Source organism: Habropoda laboriosa, unplaced genomic scaffold, assembly GCF_001263275.1.
Source record: "Habropoda laboriosa isolate 0110345459 unplaced genomic scaffold, ASM126327v1 scaffold76, whole genome shotgun sequence".
NCBI classification, from domain to species: Eukaryota; Metazoa; Arthropoda; class Insecta; order Hymenoptera; family Apidae; genus Habropoda; species Habropoda laboriosa.
Window position 1 is genome coordinate 919,782 of NW_017100184.1, and position 22,078 is coordinate 941,859.

Here is a 22,078-nt window from a genome sequence, read left to right on the forward strand (position 1 = left end):
TTCTTTCTTTTCTCTTCGAAGTTCGAACTGAGTGGCTTTTGAGTCGAACATATCGAATAGGTGATGTATTTTATGTACAATGCTGAATAATGGTACACCGTGCGTACGACTGCCGCGCAGATAAAGTACCTCCCAAGATCGAATATGCATCACGAAGTAATTTCCATGCACGGATGGATGCGCTTTTGCACGCGAGGACGAACGATTCTGTAGAATTTACAAAGAATTTCACAAATACGTCGGTATGGTCCAATGCGCGTATTTCTCGGCAACGACAACGTTACACAAACAAAAAGAACTAAAATTGTAACGATCAAGGAATATCGGATCGGTAAACGTTCGTAAAAAATAAAATAATACACGTTCTACCAATGATTACTTTCTTGTATTACATTTACATTTTCCCCCGTGATTCTTCACCATTTCTGTCAGATCGGCGCGTTGAAATCTTTGTGAAATTGAATTCTACGTACACAGACCGCGAATTTAAGCCTAGTTTCCGCGGCGTTTACGTAACCCCGTGAAACTTGACATGAAAGTGCGTGGACTGTGCACGCACGATAGATCGGTCCAATTAAGGTCACCAGTTCTCGAATAAGCAATAAACCGTGAATTTTCTAACACCCGGGCTAGGGGGATCTTGATTAAAAATGCAAAAGTGATCTTCCCGAATTACGTAATCAGATAACGGCCGGTGGCATTGTTACGTAATTTGATCCAAGACTCACCGTTAACTCTCTTATATAATTCCTTGTTTTTATATAATCTTTGAGTCGCGCACGCGCAAATTGATGACAGTAAAAACATTTCGCGGGTTGCTATATCGTCGTGGGCTATTTGAAAAAATTATGTAAACCGAAAAGTCTCTTCTAACAATATATGTATATATATATATATATACACACATAGTGTATAAATATAAATTTATGAAAAATCTAATGAAACGTGACTGGGGAGGGGGTAACGGAAACCAGCAAGGCAGTTTCACCTGGTCTAAAAGGAAGGTGAGTCGTTTTTTTTTTTTTTTTTGGTTTTTTACCTACGGGTACCGAGACGCGTTGAGGAAACTCTGCAATTTCACTATGATTAATGAAAAAACAATTATTCCTCGATTACTGTTCGGTGTGTGTATCGTAATACAATGGGATTACCATGGATGGTAATGTAGCGACAATGCAAACTATACCTACGTTCTACATGTTTTTACAGAATTTTTCTCTACATCCCCGTTTCATCCCGAGATCTTATCGTGGGATGATGTAGGTCGATGGAATCTCAACGGTCCACGCGGAATACAACGGCACAGCGCAAACGCATGGTGTTCTTTTTTTTCTGTTTTCGACCAGACGAGTTACCTTGTCGATCGTGGCAGGTGTACGTACAGCGAACCGTACGACGATCACGAATACCTGAATCGCGACGCCAAGGATCCGTGACATTGAGTCGCGACACATCCGGGTGTACCTTGGTACGTTCCTTCGTACTATACGTATATACGATATACGTATTTCTATCACTCCTCTCTTTCAACTCTCTCTCTCTCTCTCTCTCTCTCTCTCTCTATTATTGTCTCCTTTTTTTACGAGTATACACGTTGGCAACGTGTTTCATAAAGTACGGAGTAATTTTGTACTGAACAAAGCTTTAACTTCGTTGGACCCGAAATGGATCGCGGTGGATTGGACCGAAAGAGTGAAAGAGCGAAGTCCAGATGCGATTGGAGAGTGTATCGATGAAAATAGACGAGATGAATTGATGATGGCTACGACGTAGCGCGATCAGGTCACTCGGTACTCGTGTATGTTTTTCGAAGATTCAGCTCCGACGCGGCCAAGCTGTCTCCTTTCACGTAATAATCCGCAGCGTCCCTTCTTCCCGACGATTTGCCGGTCGTAGAACCGTTCGTCACACCGTTCGCTTGATAATTCTGATGATGATGTTCCTTCTTTACACCGTTAGCGATAGGTCGCCTCTTCTGTTGGTAGCTCTGTTGATAGAATTCGTTGAATAGGAAGAAGAACATTGTCGCGTGTAGACCGATCAACCAGACGAAAGCCTTCGGGTAATTGCAGTCAATGAAGAGCAGCTGGAACGCGTGGATCATCACTAGGACGAACTGAACCATCTGGAAGACGGTCAGGTATTTCTTCCACCACAGGTATGGTTGTACTCTTGGTCCAAGCGCGGCCAACAGGTAGTACGTGTACATGACGATGTGCACGAACGTATTCAGCAGACCGAAGAAAGTCGAGTGACCGCCTGGAAAAGAAGAGATCACGCAGAGGTGTTTTTACCAAGTTTAGATCGAATCGTTTCACCACCGAACGTTATAGTAAAGAGATTTCGCCTACCAGGTGTGAATTTAACGCCGAACCACACTGACATTGGCATGCAACCATGGTGAATAACGTGCAATGTCGACACGTGATCGTTCTTCTTCCTCAAAACGAAGAAGATCTAGAGGACGACGTGGGAACAATGTGGCAATTATTTATCGTATTATAACGTTAGGTATTTATAGCTCGGTAGATTGAACGTACTTACCGTGTCCATGAATTCCGTAAATTTCGAGAAGTAATACCACCAACAAGCGTGCACCATCTGTGTTTTGCAAAATATCGATTAGATAATTTTCTCCTGAACGTTACTCACGTTACGACGAAGGGGAGCAAATCCTCGGAGGTAGAACGTTTCTCGTGGAAGATCTCATACGTTAACGATCTCTAAAAGAATCACAATCGATCGATCGCTCCAAAGATTTGCTCTTGACAGATTTACGTCGATGGACACTCGGTAATTATCTTTTTTCTCTTTTCTCTCATCGTGTTACGAGTTAATTGTAATTATCGTTGTGTAAGTGATGGTTGTTTCAAATTTTTTGTTTCTCTACTTTTTCTAGTTGTAGTCTGTTAAGTGTTAATTGCATAAAGCGATCTACATCGAAGTGTGTTAGCTTGCTAAATTAACTACGACGTTCTCAAATAGGTACCTGCTACTGGAAAAAACATAATGCAAGGGTGGTACTGTTACGAGTAGTGTGGAGTAGTGTAGAGTAGTGAATCACACTGATAGAAGACGGTAAATGACGGCGTGAATTACGAGTGTTTATATCGAAATAAAGAAAAAAAGAAATTGAAAATTTTCAACTTGTCCGAATCACGAATCAGAGAGTATTCGATGTTGTAAATATTCGTGACAGGGGTACCGGTGGTTTAATCGATCGTGTAGCTGGTTTAGTGTAATGTTTGCGTGTTAATGGGGAATATCACCCACCCTTAGTACTTGGGGTCGATCGCTGTAGTCTACGGGTTGACACCTTAGAGAATAGTCGCCAGTCAGCCATCCGGACATTCCTATCTGCAACCACAACCGCCCAGGGGCCATTCTCCAATCATTGAAAAGAATAAACAAATGAAAGAGGAAGGCATAGAGAAAGAGGAAAGGGTCTCGCGTGCAAGCATCGTGACCAATGCTCAGCTTACGCATTCATTTTCACCGTTGATTATCGCCTTCCTCGGAAGACTTGGATTCGTCCTTTTATCCTCTGATACACTATTCTACTGGAAGGGAGAGAGTTTTCATGCAGTCAACACATAGACAAGATACCTGTGCGAAAATAATACGAACATGCAGATACAGTGGTGCGATAGAAAAAAGATGAAATGAAAGCTACAAGCGTTTCTAACGTAGTCTACTCCTTCGCAAGTTGTTTGCTCCCAAACAAGTGTCTAGAAAGCATGGAACAATCCGTGTGATAGCGTACTTCTTCAGCTTCTACAAGAGTCCAAGAATGTTGGAAAAAATATGTTTTATCGTCGAGTTATGCGTATACAGGGTGAAACTTGTCGAACAAACGTCGCAAGTCTGACCGTATTATTATCCAATTGGTCGCCGTGCATTTTCATAAGTATACGCATAAATAACGAATAAAAGAATTTGCTATTCGTCGATGTCCATCTGGTCGAAGCGACGGTCGGATAATCCATCTGCAGAACAGATCTACGAACGTAACTTACCCTCATCGCGACCTGGTTGTTGCTATAGTCCACGGGCTGGCAACGGAAATTATATTGGCCCCACCATCCGCCCATCAGACACTGTTTTTTTGTCAAAATTAACGTTTTATCTGGTGCTTTGTTCCGCATCGAATCGAAAAGCTTGTTCGATCGAGCTCGAAATACGTTTCGTCGATCGTAATTCACGTCGCGTTACGTATCAAATGGTATTCTCGATTAATCGACGGAGACAAAATTTGTCAAGCAGAGACGCATAACGCTCTGCGTGAGGTTCGTATTGTTAAAGAAGTCACGTAAACGTTTATAGACCCGGTCGTTTCGCAAATACTAATTAACCGTGTGCCATTGATACCTGGTACGCGGCGATTTCGAACTCGATGACTCGGCCGGACGTTCGATATTTTATATCTATAGTAAAAATGGCTTCTTTGCCAAGTGACAATATTTAACGCGAGTATATTAGAGCGCGTGTCTGCTTTTACGGACACAATGAGATCTCGTACATACGTACATATATATATTGGTGCATGCTGAGGAACACATTCTCGAATCGGCCAGGTCATGCAGTGAAGACAACGCGTATACTCGATACACAACAGGTACACATACATACATATAGGTAAGAGGGCAAGAAGAAGAGAGAAAGGAGGAAGAAACACGAAGCGGGACACGCGAACGGAGATGTTACCTCGTAGAATAGCCACGTGGAGAACAGCATTTGGAACATATTGTAATATATCAGGGCATTTTTAAGCTGAAACGGCTTCCTGTTCTCCATCAGCTTTGGCCCTAGAACCTTTACGGCGTAGATATAGCCCATGCAGATGAACATGGTGGGAAACGGTGAACTCATCAAGAACCAGTTCGTTGTTCTTTGATCTGGAAAAAAAATGTCTCTTATGCACATTCAGGCAGAACAATCTTTGCTTGTTTTGCAACACAAATATTTGCCTTGCTGAATTTATCAGCAAAAAATGTCCTTCGTTGGTAGGAAGAAATTTGCATTTTCGGAATTTCGAAGAGAACCAGTCCTCGGAATTGACATGTTAATTTGTCGGGGAATCGGGTAGGAGTGTTTAGAGAGGAAGTTGGTGGGTCTCGAATTTATCTTCAGCTACTCGGAAAGTGACGTTTCGTCGGCAGACGCCCCGTAGCGTAACAGCCTCGACCTTGAGATCTCTTCACGCAACATTCTTCCATACCCTTCTCGTCCTTCGAAAGTTCAATCAACTATCGCGTCCTCGTATTAAAACCAGTTGTAGAATTCGTTTCATTAACTCGCCCCTTGGCGGTTTTAATGGCCGACCGACCTTGACGTGTTTTCGTCGCGTTCCCTACGGGTCCCTGAAACTAAACCCGCTACACGCGAAAGGTCGAATATCTCGGATATCTGCTTTGCTGCTAAGAGACGGCTAAAAAAATGGAAGAGACGCTGGAACGACTGGAGAACTACAATTTGATATTTGCGCGTTTACACGGCGGAGACGGTTTGAAAAGAAGAAAATCTTCGTCGAGAGAGAGAGAGACTGGCGGCTGCTTCCCCAGCGGCCACGTGAAATGAATAATTCATTTTTCGATGCAGCGGTAGCTGCACCACGACGAATCACGTTTGCTTAACCACAATGAAATTTCACGTAATTCTACCCTCCCTTTCTGCCAGTGCGCTCATCGAAATCTCCGATTCTCCGTGCTTCCCCGTTCTCGTCACGGCCAGAAATTCGGTTGAACGATTCTCGATTCTCCGATCTTTTCGCTTATTTCTCTGTTGTCTCGTTGATCCTTGAAATTTTATTCCCGAAAAACAACAAAGACGAAAGGATATATTTCTGGACGACATTTCTGACGGTCTCTGCGTTCGAAACTAAGCAAGTGGTAACGCCGAAGGACTTCCTCGCGAGTGTAGAGAAGTTGTGGAATTCCCTACAGTCGATAATTTTGCAACGTTACCACCTTACAGACCTCGTTTGGCCGAGTACGCAGGTGTGTACGCCGCGAAACTAATTTCAATGCTAATACCAGGCGGGATTGCGCGAACACGGATTCTCACTTTAACGTATCTGCCATGGAGAACTCTTGATCCAGTTTCATAGTCTATTTCGCGGTGTATTTACACAGGCGTGTATTTATCATAATTAATGTAAGAAGATCTACCGACGTCGAACGATTCGACCGACGCCTGTTCCGTCATTTGTCTCCCTCGAAACGACTATTCGAATTATTTCATCGACGGAAGGATGTTGCTTCTGATAAAAATAATCAAAGATGCGTGAAATCCGCAGACAAACGCGGACAAACAGGACAGAGTTGAGGTGGAGAAAAGAACGAAAGCAGAAAGACGAGAACAGCTTGGAAGAAGAGAGAGAGAGAGAGTCTTTCCTGTTCCTGCTTAATAAATTCGCGTCTAGTCACCAGCGGCCAGTGATCGTCCCTGAGATATTTCTCAATGTTTAAGCTCCGTTCACAAGACGCTCGAGCTGTCAGAGAGATTTTTGCACGGATGTTCTGCGTATTCGTAGGTCTTGTTGCACGCTTACCTGCATGTTTGTCAAGTATCTCGTGGAGCCTGTCCACGTACTGCATTACAATCGACATTTTTCTTGCTTCTGCCTTTCCACGTCAAAATCAAGGGCGCAGATCTCTACGATCAGATCTGCGGGTTCCTGAAACAATCAAAGGTGAAAAGTAAACGGAGGAATTTTCAAGGTGAATTGAGAGAACAAGGGTTCGTTAAGGAGAATAAGCAAACACGGAAACAATGTTTAACCACTTAGCGCGCTACTTAACATCGAAAAGCAGTCGTTTTTCCATTTTTTCTTACTCCAATTCGAACTCGTACATAGTTTACTCGAGTAAGCGGGAAAAAGGAAACTTCTCGAGTACGAGTTAACTCGGTCGAGTGCGTTAAAGGGTTAATTGTCACGTTTTTCCTATCGACGAAGATTTACTATTTTTCACAGACAGATAAGTCTACGTATATTTTAGCAACGATCTTATCTTTCGTTTTATCTCGATAAGATTCACGAAGGCGCGTTGGTTGGCTAATTTCTATCGGGATGGAAAAAAGGGAAGAGAAGATCGGATGTGTTTAAACGGGATGTCGTGGAAACGTGTAAAGTCAGCTGGCCGACGAACAGACGGTTTCCAACCAAGTTCTTTTGTTCCACGCGCGAACGAGGGCGTATTACTTAACGCGGCGCGGCGTAGAGTAGAGGCTGCCCGGCCGGTTACATAAATGTCGCCGATTTGTGTCATGATTTTCGGCGTCGGCATTGAATTAGAAGCGATTTCGCGCGCTCCACCAAGATTGGCCCGATTCGAAATTCACCGCTGTACTTTCGCTTACGAAAGTGGACACATCATTTTTGTTATGGATTACACGCCGCGACCGTGCGGTCTCGCGCAACTCACGCTCCGACCATGAATCGGCCACGGCCTTGAACCACTACCAATGGTGATTCTTACAATTTTATCCACGATAGACGCTCCAAACTCCTACACCTCGTCAATTCAATCTTACCGAGAGTTTTCGAGTGTTTTACGTTTAGAGGACGAATTAACGTTCCGGAGATTAACGTCTTCTTGTCTTGTAACAGCGAGTCGATTAGGGTCGACTATGAGAAAAAGATTGGGTATATTCGCGAGAAATGTTTCGGTGAAGTGAAAACGCTCTGCTGAATACTGCAAACCTATGAAATAGCTAACTTTAATACACACTGTCTTTCGTAAATATTAAGACACCCGTTATGTTTCTACAGAAAGTACCGTACGATTAGATTTAGTACCGTTACATTGATGCACTATTAGGGCACTATTTAGGTTCTCTTTTTGGATCTTAAGTACGAAACTTAAGAATCAAATGAATTTAGGCTCGTTACAGTTACATTAGAAAATCCCAAGATGAATATACTTTTGTGGATCTTAATAATTTAGTAATGCCTGTTTAGATTCGTTTCACATTCACCAAGTGATCTGATACTCGTTACAGTTACGTTATAAAATCCCAAGACGAATAATTTCTCTTGGAAAATATTGATCTGATTTTTTATGTAGCTACACATTTATATTCATGTTAAATCGATAGCAATCGAACTACTTTCCTTAGGAGATTTTTCCAGATTTCGGGAGACTGTGTTTTTCATATTTTCTCTATCGCAAATATTGGAATTTTCGGAAAATCTGAAGGTGTTCTGAAGAGGTTAATAATTCCTAACGACTAATCAGGCTCATTTCACATTCGGTAAATACTCACGAGCAAGAGTTCCTTGAAAAAAAGTCCTCTCTTCCTCTAAGAAAATAGTCTAGGAATAAGCGTGCGCTGCAACGACACCGTCGACCGTAATCGCGAAGACGAAGGTTCGAAGTGGCGCGTGTGATTCGTTAGTTATTCGCCGAAACTATTTTCCCGCGAACTATCTGGAGGACGCGGAACAGGAACGGCATTAGAGAAGAAGATGCCGTGGGTGCTGGCGATGATTAATTTCGTCCCTGAAACACACTGGCCGACAGCACAACGTGTGTGTCCACGCGTGTATACGCGTCCACCGTGTTGCGTTGCGCGCACTGTCCGTGTGCCGCGAACGCGGTTTGGTAACCCGTTGAATTTCGCTTTCAATACAACTCGGCCGGCGAGAGAATTCTCGTCAAGGCCAATCGACGAACGGACTTGAATGGGTGTCGTCATTTATCATCGGCCAGCAGCCGGTCACCGATTTGTACACGGACGTGGGGAGTCTTCGAGGCACTACCTTCGCCGTCTTGCCCTTCCTCCTACTCTCGTCGCTTCGACAGGAGAAGAAAATCACATCGAGTCTCGCCATTAACGCGAGCCAAATTTCGGAGATCTTTTCTGTGTAAATACGAGGATCATCGGGCACAGCTGCTATCTTTCAATTCCTGTTAAGTGTGCCCTCGGTTGGAGGCGCTTGGAGTAATTTGACGAGAGAAAGAAGGATAATGCTCGAAGGAACGTCCTTCTATCGAGTTTCGATGTGTGGTAGAGTAGCAACGATTTTCGTGCCAAGTAGGATGAATCGTGGATCGGTCGGGGGTCCCAGCCGCGATGGATCGCGATCGCGCGACCTGATCGACTCGCTCGCTTGCAAAACGAAAACTCGAAAACGCGCCGAGCAAGCGAAATACCTCGAGAAATATATTGCGAAAACTGTATACATTATAATGGGCCGGGCGCAGAAAACGGGCCAGCAGTTGTGTCGTCTCTGTTGTGCGTATACGTTACGCAAGGAATCGCTCGCTCGTGCCCGCGCTCTCCAACCTCTCCTCTCCGTGTGTCTCGAATCGTCATTAACGATAGGATGAACAAATCACCGACCTCAATATTTTGTCCAGGCTAAATGTTTCGATTCACCGGCAACAATAAACCGCGGGGCGAACCACCGTTTGCCAATTAATGCATCACCATCGCTCGATCTGCCTTCATTTGCATACACCCAACGATACTTGACCAATTTTCTTTCTCTCCCTTCCATCTTTTTTCCAACGACAATGATCACACCGATGATCCTCGATCTTTTCATAGAACGTTACGGTATTCATGTGTACCGTTCGCTACATACTCCTCGAGTTATGGAAACCGACGACATCCGGCATTAACGCCTTTCATTTCAACGATCAGAGCGCGAGAGTGGAAAATGGCTAAGAGTACTACCACAGCCGGTGTTTAAAGTTCCGATAAGATCCGTCGAGAGGCTGTTTACGCTCTGCGTTTATTCTCCGCTCAGGTGACTGTTTCGAGAAGGGCGATTTCCTGTCGCGAAAGGGGAAACTGTTCCGATGCTCGCCGATTGGCAGGTTTAGATAACACAGCTAGTTAGATATAGATTGATGTTATCGGCGGAATCACGTTGAATAAATGATCGATGCAGCACCAGGCATTGTGACACTGTTACAAACTGTAATTGCACAACGACACGTGACCTATCATAGTATATAGACTGTTAATTGCTGGAAGGTGTCGGATCCCGTCAAGGTTGAGAGCTCGGTAGATAAGTAAAAGGTGGAGAGGCATACGAAATTGAGGCGTTTACACGATGCCACCGAGAGAAATACAATTCGCGGGTTTATTCCTGACGGAGGAGCTAGCGTGCGAACTTGTCGGATTTCTTTCACAAACACACACTTTTCATCGATACACCTAGTATGTGAATTATAGGCGTATAGCTCTATTAGGTACCTTTAATTTGTTTAGGTTACGTAGGAACCTTAATTTGTGTTCTATATGTTTATGGTATAGGCGAGTATGCCTGAATGTATAGTTGCATTTGGTTATCTATGGAAGGTTTAAAGGTACCTAGTTAGGGTACCGTTTAAGGTTGTGGCAGGTACTTTAATGGGTATGCGTAATAAACTTTAACGTTGTTCTATTTGTTTGTAGTTTAGGTAGGGCAGGCTTATCGTTACATCTAGTGGGTGAATTATAGGCGTATAGTCCCCTATTAGGTACCTTTAATTTGTTTAGGTTACGTAGGAACCTTAATTTGTGTTCTATATGTTTATGGTATAGGCGAGTATGCCTATATGAGAATGTGTTATGCTACTTGGTGTAAAATCGATACAATAATCCCCTATCTACAGTAATGGGAATGTTAATCATTCAACCGGTTTATTGGCCCGCGGGGAATTAGATCGCAGCTTTTTATCGACGTTCCACTCGTCAAATATTCTACTTGCCCGTGGTCACGAAGGTGTAACCAGTTGAAGAAAAAAGGGGACAGCTAACCTGGAGATTCACCATATATCACGGCGTTACGTAAAATACGATCTATTTGCAATTCGAATGAGTGGCAACAGATGGTGAGAAATAACTAGCCATTTCTCCTTAGAGATTCATAACCGAGCTTATCCACGCCGAACATCTTTCGTGTACATTTCCAAGTATCTGCGATAATCGTTGCCCGCGACATATCGTGTTCACGTCGCGAAAAATTCACTTTCACGCACGGAGCCTGGTTTTGCGGGGAAAACTCCTCGATTCGAGTTGTGAGATCATTGCTCATATATCCCAGTGACACAATCGATATTTATACCGGCGAATAGTCTCCAACGCGACGTACGGATAATTACGTTGCATACATACATATCGAGGCATGAAATTCGTTTGAAAATTCGGAAGAAAGTGTTTAACGTATCGTTTATAGCTTGTGACAGCTTTTATCGTATCTAACAGTTACCGTATCTTTATTCAACTGAAATCAGCGGCCAGCAAATCTATTGGCGCTTCGAGATATCTAAATATACTGCCTCTTATGGCGGAGCTTAACGAAACGAACGAAGGTTCGTTGAAATGGAACGTCGAGTTGCGCGGGTATCGAACATCCTTATCAAATACCATAAATTACAACGTCCATCTGTTGTGTAGGAATAACGTACAATTGGCCGTTATACAACTCGGTTGATAATTATGAAATAATGCTCCTGTACACTGGTAGTTTACACGGATCAGGACGGTATGCAATTTAACAACGCACAGCGTACCGCTACCTACCTGTGCGTGCACTCCAGGGAAGAAATTTTTCCAGCAAACGCTAATCAGACGCTCGCTCTATCAATTACGCGCGTTATTTAGCTGGTTTCGAATGAAACGGTAGGTTAAAGCGACCGGTTGAAAGGCAAAATGCACATGGTATTTGGCCTGATTGTTACCGGACTCCAGTTTAACCGGTTCTAACGCGGCACGCACACCTGTGATGCGTGTGAAATTCGGTCGAGAAGCAGACCAACGAAAACCGCGACTGGCTCATTCCTAAGGCGAGACTTTGGAATAGTTGGAGGACTCTGAACCACCACTGGAACAGGTCCAATCGGTGGCAAGGCGATCGTGAAAGTGGTTTCTCGCTCGCCTATGTCTATCCTCGATACGCGTCGCGATTCGCGATGGATTTCAGCAAAATGAAAATCTCTCCTTCTTCGTCCACTCGATGGCATTTCAAACGAGTTCGACGGAACCAGTTGACATTGACGTCAACCTGCTACGTGGGAGCAAACGTGAAGATTTTTGCATCGTTACCGAATCACGTGGAAGTAACAAATAGACAGCGAATAAAACTGGACAATTAGGTCCGGAGATATGAAATTTCGCGGTCATTTACGTCCACGTGAAAGTGAGCTTATCAAGCGTCGATTTATGCGTCTCGTGGCTAGTCGGTGGTATCTAGGTCAGCGATACGTTAAAATATAAGTATTTTCATGCATCAAAGACTTGTCCGAGTTAACACTTTCACTACTAAAAGCAAGTATAACTTGCCTCCGTGTTGAGGCGAGGGTTACGCAAAATAAACTTCAACGACAATAACGGCGCGGAACATAGAGAGAGAGAGAGAGAGACGTTAACAAGTTGCAAGTAGAGGCATTCGACCTTCCAGGAGTCGAGAAAATTCGTTCGCGGAGAACTGGAGTTTGCCGTGCGATACCGCGGGAAACTCGAAGGCGCGTGGCTCGCTGAACGACGCCGGCACGAAAGTGCAAGTGTAACTACAAGTACCGTGTGTATGTATTATAAACGACGCAACCGGCCGGTGATCTTAAGTAATACGCGGACTGTTGCGCGCTTGAGTAACGAAACATGGAGAGATACAAGAAAAACACCGGCGAAAGGAGGAACAGAGAAGGTGTTTCGCTGTGTGGGGAGAGAAAAAGGGAGAGATAGAGAGGGGAGAGGGGGGATGAAAAGAGAAAGGATTTAGCGGGCGTGCCTCGTTGTTGACACTTGCGAGAAATTGCGGCCGCGTACTTCTCCGCGAAGAAAAGCGGAGGACGCGGTTTTCCAGCCGGTTTTATCGAATCTCGCGAATGCGCTCCTTCGATTATATCGCCGTACTTTCAACCTTTCATCCCGTACTCGAATCCACGACCTCGACCATCCCGCTTCCGGTCGCTTGGACACCTCAAGGATGCTGCTTCTTTGTTAATTAAACAGTTGCTGAGCAAACGAGGCTCGAGAGTGTGCGGAATTACGGGATGATCCACGATGGTATGGACCGAAGATTAGGTGGAATTTTCAAATGGTCGAGGTTCTAGAAGGACGAATCTTTGTAGACAGGACATTCACTTGGTCATTTCACTGTGCGCTGTTATCTTAGATGAGAGCGATATTTAGGTTACGAACTGCTCTGTCCGGCTGGCTAATTGCGAATCGAGATAACGCTGTGAGACAAACGTCGGGAAAGAATGGAAGAAAGTTTGTGCAAGTAGTTAACATCTATTCAGACGAGATAGCGTAGAACAAGGTAGCGGATGGTTAGGTTCGGTAAAGAAATTGAAAGGGCTGATTGATAAATTGAAAGGAGTGACACAAACGCTTAAGTCGTGCATATCTATTCCACTGGATCGGGCAGCGTGACTTTGGAAACGCGTGTACGTAACAAAATCGCGATACGTGAAATCGTCGAACGAGACCGTGCCGAGGTCAGAATAGCTTCTGTATTCAGAACGTTAATTAGATACGTAATTTTGTCGCACGCGGAAAGAAAAATGAACAAGCCAATGGAGAGACATTGGCAATGCCTTCGATACTTTTCGCGCCGCGAATTCGAACAAGTGTCAAAGGTACGATATACACCCACTTGCCAAATCAAACAGGAGTATTTCTTTCGACCACCGCGATCATCCATCAGCGAAATTGCGTCGATGATGGATTGGAACACCCTTGTACCTCTGTGAAACTGTATAGAGCGTGCTGTATCTCTAGACGGAAGTCGGACGAAGGAGGAGTTGATAGGTTAGGGAGAGTACAAATATAAAAGTGCAGGAAAGAAAGATAGAGTGAGACAGATGAGAGAAGGAGGCCGGCTCTCCTCTTTCTTTCTCTTTCGAGAGATACGATAAGGAGCAATTGTAAAGAATGTATCACGATGGATAAGAAGACGTAACAAGTGGTAGAACTTAAGAGTAGGTATAAGAACAAATTGTAACCCTAATGTTTGGACACACTGTGCGTTGCAAGCTACAGAAAAATTTCAAGAATTTTTTATCATTCACGTGAATCGAAATGAGACAACTTCAATTAATATGTAACAAGTGGTAGAACTTAAGAGTAGGTATAAGAACAAATTGTAACCCTAATGTTTGGACACACTGTGCGTTGCACAGAAAAATTTCAAGAATTTTTTATCATTCACGTGAATCGAAATGAGACAACTTCAATTAATACCGGATTCAATATTGATGTAAATTGGCAGGTACAAGTTTTGGGCAAAAGAAGAAGAGAACTATGTGAGGAAGAGGAAGGAACGTTTGAACACTGGAGACAATGCAGGAAAATGGGAGAAATCGATCTCACCACGGAAAGGATCCTGGTGGAAGCGGTGGCCTGGCTTAGAAAAATAGAAAAAGAAAAAGAGAAAAGAAGAAAAGGATAACCAATATAGAAACCCACCAGAAGATAGAGTTAGTAAAAGAAAGCACAGAACCAAAGAAAGATTAGCTATAGATTAGTTAATATTAGTTAATGAGCGTAAAATCTTGTTTATATAGTTCCTTATTATAAGTTTATCATGTAGTAGTTTGTAATTTAAGGTTAAGTTAAAATTTTGGTAGGCAATACTAGACAATTAAGGAAAGTGAGATCAGCCAAGCACCGATGCTGATTAAATAAGTTAAATGGAAAAGAAGAACTGTAAACAATAATTTAAAGACCGAGGTCTATTTCTAAGCCGAAAGGCTGAAATAAAGATTACTAACTATGTAAATTGGCAGGTGATTCCAAACTTTCGACTGGAAGTGTACACATGTACAGTCAACAAAGTATACACTGTCAGGCATATCAACGAGAGAATCGACAGAAACTCAGCTTTAATTACACTCCTAATCGAAAAACGAAGAATACCGGCTTCGACTCTCGGTATTACTGCATCAATCGTGCTTCAATTCGCCACTTCACCGTATTTCTTCCACCAACTATACATACACTTCTATCGAACCGAACCTCGTCGAGCGTATTACGAAATTTCTGCAGGTACGTACGTTTGTACCCGGACAGTTTTACCTGTCATCTTTATTGCAAAACAAATCAACGAATGTTTGTTACAAGTGGTCTGAGAATTCGAAGTGCCTTCGGACGAGCGAGTCGATCGATGTTTGCAAAAGGCTCGAGCTGATCGGAGACGATGCACGACCGGATACACCGGACGAAAGGCAACGTAAGTGCGTATCTATAGGTGTGTAAAGTACACACAGAAGCTTTATTGCCAGCAACGTGCGTGAGCTTACGTTCAAGGTGTACACGATCGAGGAACGTGTGCGTTAACACGTGGTAACGGCCAAGACGATAACTCGTGACGAAATATACGAGGCAAGGTCGACGGATTTACGATGAATTTTTCTCACCTTTCAGTGGACCCGACCGTTCTTCAGTTTCCCGATTTTGAAACTCGATGCAACGTGAGTTAAGAAGCATCGTAATCGAGTCTCGCGGAGAGACCTTCCTTTCCAGGAATCCTGTCAATATTGATTGATGGTGAGTACTTTATATCTGCGTGTAGATTAGAAATGTCCATTTTCGTTCTCTTGTTAACGTTACACTATATGCGAAAAAATTTGAATACTGTTTTGGTTCCCGCGGCAATAATATTTTGCGTAGATGTTGTTTACCGAAATTCCAGCGGTATCGTGTCATACCTTGGAGAAGTACCTTATGAGATGCACTTCAAGCACAGGTAATCGAGTAGACCGACAGAGAGATCTTGCATCTTCTCTGGCGTAACGTATTTAGAGGCGAAGAACTGTAAACAATAATTTAAAGACCGAGGTCTATTTCTAAGCCGAAAGGCTGAAATAAAGATTACTAACTATGTAAATTGGCAGGTGATTCCAAACTTTCGACTGGAAGTGTACACATGTACAGTCAACAAAGTATACACTGTCAGGCATATCAACGAGAGAATCGACAGAAACTCAGCTTTAATTACACTCCTAATCGAAAAACGAAGAATACCGGCTTCGACTCTCGGTATTACTGCATCAATCGTGCTTCAATTCGCCACTTCACCGTATTTCTTCCACCAACTATACATACACTTCTATCGAACCGAACCTCGTCGAGCGTATTACGAAATTTCTGCAGGTACGTACGTTTGTACCCGGACAGTTTTACCTGTCATCTTTATTGCAAAACAAATCAACGAATGTTTGTTACAAGTGGTCTGAGAATTCGAAGTGCCTTCGGACGAGCGAGTCGATCGATGTTTGCAAAAGGCTCGAGCTGATCGGAGACGATGCACGACCGGATACACCGGACGAAAGGCAACGTAAGTGCGTATCTATAGGTGTGTAAAGTACACACAGAAGCTTTATTGCCAGCAACGTGCGTGAGCTTACGTTCAAGGTGTACACGATCGAGGAACGTGTGCGTTAACACGTGGTAACGGCCAAGACGATAACTCGTGACGAAATATACGAGGCAAGGTCGACGGATTTACGATGAATTTTTCTCACCTTTCAGTGGACCCGACCGTTCTTCAGTTTCCCGATTTTGAAACTCGATGCAACGTGAGTTAAGAAGCATCGTAATCGAGTCTCGCGGAGAGACCTTCCTTTCCAGGAATCCTGTCAATATTGATTGATGGTGAGTACTTTATATCTGCGTGTAGATTAGAAATGTCCATTTTCGTTCTCTTGTTAACGTTACACTATATGCGAAAAAATTTGAATACTGTTTTGGTTCCCGCGGCAATAATATTTTGCGTAGATGTTGTTTACCGAAATTCCAGCGGTATCGTGTCATACCTTGGAGAAGTACCTTATGAGATGCACTTCAAGCACAGGTAATCGAGTAGACCGACAGAGAGATCTTGCATCTTCTCTGGCGTAACGTATTTAGAGGCAATCAACCGTGTTCACGCGAATTTCGCGTACCAATTAAGCAATGTTTCATATTTTAACACGTCCTCTACACCGAGAAGAACCTGATCGCTCAGAAGCCTGCTGGCATCCGATAAATCTAACTGAATGTTTAGGGAGGAAGACCACTTTCACTCTCGAGAATTACAAATGGCTGTCGTCGATGTGTTGGAAATTACAGGACAATATTAACGCCGAATTTATTTTGCGTAACCGCGGATCGTTGCTTACAGTAACCTCGACGACGTATTGTGCCAATTAATCAAACACATTCTTACCGTTGTATGTGCAATTTTCCGCTGCAACGAGGAAAATTACGTTGCGGAACAATCGATCGGAGATAAAGAAGAATCGTTGGAAATTCTGAGGATTTTCAACCGAAGGAAAAGTTGCTCGAGACGTGTTTTTACAAGAAAATTCGATTATCATCAGACGGTACGAGAAAACACGCTCGTTCCCACGAGTCATCTTCTTCCTCGTTCGTTCCTGGAATTTCACCGAGGAAGATGTGCACCATATACAATATTCTCACCACCGATCGAGTTTGTCCTTTTTTCCTCTCCGTCAAAATCCAAGTCCTCTAACACGTCGCGTCGAGCTGGTTGCAGCAACGGCAAGTGCAGGGAAAGTGCATAGCTGCGTGAAGTTGCAACTTGCCTGAGAGTTGCTATAACGATTTAATGGTACCGCATGGCGGGATGTTGGTTAGAAAGAGTAGGGAGAGCTCGAGAGAATCTCCTCTTATATAACGAATCATATTAAGGTCCTTTCTTCACGTTGCACTACAACGACGATGAAACGTCAAGTAGGCAGAAAGTATCGCTCGGTTATTCGGTTCAATTGGAAATTTCTAAGATTAATTGCCTCGAGGGTACAACTTTCTTGTCCTATCGAGAGAGTTCTTATCGATCGCTTAAGTAACACATTTTTCTTCCACCGAACGTCAGACGACTCTCTGACGTTATCTGAAGGTCGCGTTATCACGTCTATCGCGTGGCAAGTATCTCCACGTGTATCGCAAAGTGAATCGATCAACGGAGTCAAACTGGATGTAGAGGAATTTGTGGATTTTGAAATCGGTGGTATTTCATCAACCTCGAGATAAGAACGCAGCGGTTAACGTACTAATTACCATTTTCCGGTTTGTATCAGTAGGGAAAAAATGTACAAGAACTCGGTGGGAGGTTTGAAAAATACAGAAAAAGAGAGAGAGAGAAAGGAAAAGTTGTTTGGGTGTCTTTGAGAAAATTTGCCGGGTGTTGCAACGTCCTCTGATGCAACGTGATTGCCAGAGCGCGTATGAACGCGTATGAATTTCGATAATTACACTCGTCGAGCTTTCGTAAAATGCAATATTTATCGGCGTATCTCACGTTTTCGCGAGATATGAAGAATTCTAACGGTGCTCTAAGTCTAACATTTTTACAAACGATACTCGGTACTGATACGGAACGATTGGAAGATCCATTAACCACTCGAACTTGGATTAATTTACTCTTTTTTTTCTTTTCCTTTCTCGTTATCTATATCTCGAACATTCCGAAGATTAATCAGGCCGTACGATGCTGCTGCGGTTGGAAGTAGTGCTCCATTGAGAAAGAGGAGCTCGACGAGGCGAAGCATGAAACGTGTATCAGGCTTTTAACCAGTCATTTCGAATTCACCGCGAACTATGAGGGCCGAAAAACTTCCGTATCGTGTGTGTTCAAGGCTCTTGGACGCGGAGGTCGGACGCTCGATTTGTTCTTTGGTGGTATTCCACCGGGGAATCATTCCGCGCACGACCCCGTCTGTCAGGAAAACATGCATTATTAACCGATGCATCATGCATATGCGAAGGAAGGATAAAAAAAAAACACGAGATACAGACGAAACTGAGGGGAAACACTTTTGCCTCGGTTCGAATTTCTCTCGTGCTACTGTATCGATGCAAATCGACGGTGATAATGCACGATTAGACGCAACAGGTATCCATATGTGCGATTTTCAAAGCGGGACGAGATTAACACGTTCCCTATCATCGTCCACTATCCTTCGAATTATTTTCGTCTACGTTCATAATATCTGTATTTTTTTCAGTTCTGCGTAATACCATAGATGTATGCACACCTGATATTTTTTATGACGTGTCACAGGTAGATAATACCGTGCGAGGCTGGTAGCGAACGTGTTAAGATGCATTTATCGTCGAATTTTCTGTGTGTAATAGTGTGACAGTGGATCTAGAGACAGAAACATGTTTTCCTCGTTGCCTAGTCACGGAAATTTAGTAGAAGTTTTTTGTAAATACGATCGGTTCACCTGTTCGTTGTCTTAATTGAAAAAATATGCAAATCGCTGGGAGTAGATGAAAGGTGGCTAAATAGCCGATAGACAAGGGACTTTGTTTAGAAGAACTTTGAACTTTATATCGGAAAACTTTCCAGCGGAACGCGTTCCGAGTGGGCAATCTACGGAACACCTGTCGTGCTTTATCGATGCAGGATAACGCTTATAAAAAGCTAGAGGGAAGACTTTGTTGTAATCTGAAGAAGCTACAGATCGTTGGGCTGTAGACATTTCTAGATACTCGTCGAATTTTTCAGACAGTCTGGCGATCTTGGTCGTAACAGAAAGTACGAAGGACACGTATTTCGAGGATCGAATGGACAATTAGACGGATCCAAGATCCGTTTCTTCCTGCTGTCGATCTGTGCGAGTAACGATCGAGCGCGCTTAATATGCGTATCGAATCGTGGATCGAATTGAAGGAATACAAAAAGTGTTCCTTTGTCTTAACGTTGTTGATTCGATCGTTAAGATTCATCGAGATAACGACGTGTCGATGACAGCCATCAGTTTCACGGAAACCCGGTGATTTCCGCGTACAGGGTGGGCTAAACATAGTGTCACCGTCGATTCGATATGTTTCTCGCTCCGCGTTAACCCTTATGTCGATAACCACAATTGTCGTTATTGGATTCGGACAGTGGATTGTTAATGAACTAATGTCTTTCTTAACCTTTAAATAAACTCTCTTCGTTTAACTAGAGATTTACCGGAGAGAACGTTCGAACTGTGCGAGTCACGCAGCAAGAATGGAATGGGAAGTCAGGTCAGAAAAATATCTGCTCTGACTCTTTATAAAGAAAAGATCCCCTGTCCTATACGTGGTTCAAAGTAAGAGTAACCTCGTTTCGCGCATGGGACGTGCCTAAGGCAGGGCTAGAACCACTAGAACGTCCAAACCCTCTGCTACGCTCTCTGTCTATGCGCAGAACGGACGAGAATCGGTCCGAGTGCGAGGTTACTCTTATTTTGAACGATGTATACCCAGAACTGCAGGCTCTGTCTACGGTATCCCTTCTCTACGTGTTGATTTATTTTTCATCGTAGCACTTCAAACGTGCACTCGAGGACGAAATATCAAACAGTCGTCCACTTTATCGTCCAATTTTAGTAGCTTTCTGATAAGAAAATTCTGAACTTGAGGCAAACACGGATAGGAAATGTGCGAAATAACAACGATCTGGCCGGATATTTCAATGTTTCACCTGGAAGATGAAATATTTTAAGTGAGAATTATGCAAAAGGGTGCCCGGTTATTGACACAAGGGTTAAACGGGACGGAGGAGCTGATAAATTTTAGGGTGATGAAGAGAGTCTCGTTTCTTTTTAAATAGGTACATTAATTTCTTTCTTATTCCAGGAAGCCACATATTGCACTCAATTAAAATTGAAATCGATATAGTTCTTCGTGGAGTAATTTAATTATTAGTTTTGTATTACGCGTTTTATACCTGTTCTCTGCATACATGAATATGAATAAGAGCAAAGTTGATGATTCGATAATGACTGAATAATTACATGAAAAAAGTAATCAGAAAAGTGTGAAAAACATCGGTGGAAAGGAAAATAACGCGTCGCGGATAATCGAATCGATATTTGTAATTTGGCACGATAACAATGCAACACGTAGTTGATCAATCCACTATTTTTAATTAATCTCCTGTCAACTTTTATCGTGCCAACAACCAGATAACACTCTCTCGTCTAGCGAAATTGTCGTCGAAACCGTTCGAAACTCCATGGTGAACGTGGAATTATCGTTGTTTCCAAAACGATAATTCGACGCTCATATTGTCTCCACGAACGAGCGACATGGAAAATTGCAGGGGAAGGAAGGGGAAGGAAACGAAAAAAAAATTGCAATATCTGCCTTTTGTCAAGGAAGACTATCGTTTTACTTGACAGCTAGACGCACGCCCCTTAAATAAGCGCGACGCGATCGAATAGAACGTGAATCGAAGTCAAATCGACTGCTCACGTGGTCGGGTGATTCACCAGTGCGTAGCAATGGAAAACGAAAGAAACAACGACAACAAAAGGAGGAGGCAGAAAGTTTGGTGCACTTACGTCGGTCGAAGCACTTTACGATCTATAGATCGCTGGTATTCAATCTGTGTGTGTCCACAGGTCCACAGGTGTGTCCAAGATTTTTCGACGCGAGTTAAGAAATTTAAAGAAGGGATTTTTTTTTTTGTAAATCGGTCGAAAATGTATCGTATCTACTTTCTTCTCAGATCTGGCTGTCAGATAAGAAAGATAAAAGTTAGAAATCGCTGGTTTCGAGGATAGGTTACGGTTAGTTGAACTGATTGACAGGCGAAAACAGCGTTGTACAGGTGTTTCGGCACTCGCGTATATCCGTGGTCCGGTGGGTTTTAATATCCCGCGTCATTTGGAATCCATCGGATAGGTAAACACGCGAAGCGCCACGCAACGTTACGCCGGTAGTTACAGTGGAAGATAACGCGCTACACAAGTGTGTATATTTTTTCGGACAATTATATGTACGTGCGACTGGTATCGTGCAGGTAGAGCTCGTATCGTTTCGTTTACGACCGATCGTACGTTACTCGCTACGGGACAATTGCAAGATAATACATACATACGTACTGTTGGAACAACAGTGACAGGCTTTATACGGTAGCAACGCGTTCACGTAGAATTGGTATCGTGCAGGTAGAGCTCGTATCGCTTCGTTTACGACCGATCGTACGTTACTCGCTACGGGACAATTGCAAGATAATACATACGTACTGTTGGAACAACAGTGACAGGCTTTATACGGTAGCAACGCGTTCACGTAGAAGTGCTTTTTCAAAGGAACCGTTCCTCTTTGTGTGTGTATATATATATATATATATTATATGTAAAGAAGATCGGAT

General features: G+C 43.3%; 1 protein-coding gene across 2 annotated transcripts in view; it reads right to left on the reverse strand.

Annotated features, from left to right (window-relative positions):
* Positions 1–1,527: 1,527 nt before the first annotated feature.
* Positions 1,528–22,078, reverse strand: part of LOC108579405 (elongation of very long chain fatty acids protein AAEL008004-like) — a 22,908-nt gene continuing 2,357 nt past the window's right edge. The window contains exons 2-8 of one of the 2 annotated variants that reach the window (XM_017942933.1): positions 6,551–6,676; positions 4,705–4,895; positions 4,017–4,097; positions 3,274–3,357; positions 2,545–2,601; positions 2,352–2,457; positions 1,528–2,259 (exon numbers count right to left, since the gene is read on the reverse strand). In XM_017942933.1, the coding sequence (XP_017798422.1) occupies positions 1,784–2,259; positions 2,352–2,457; positions 2,545–2,601; positions 3,274–3,357; positions 4,017–4,097; positions 4,705–4,895; positions 6,551–6,608 (1,053 nt within the window). In that variant the 5' untranslated portion in view covers positions 6,609–6,676 and the 3' untranslated portion in view covers positions 1,528–1,783. The remainder of the gene's footprint in view (positions 2,260–2,351; positions 2,458–2,544; positions 2,602–3,273; positions 3,358–4,016; positions 4,098–4,704; positions 4,896–6,550; positions 6,677–22,078) is intronic. The other variant, XM_017942934.1, reaches the window with a different exon arrangement.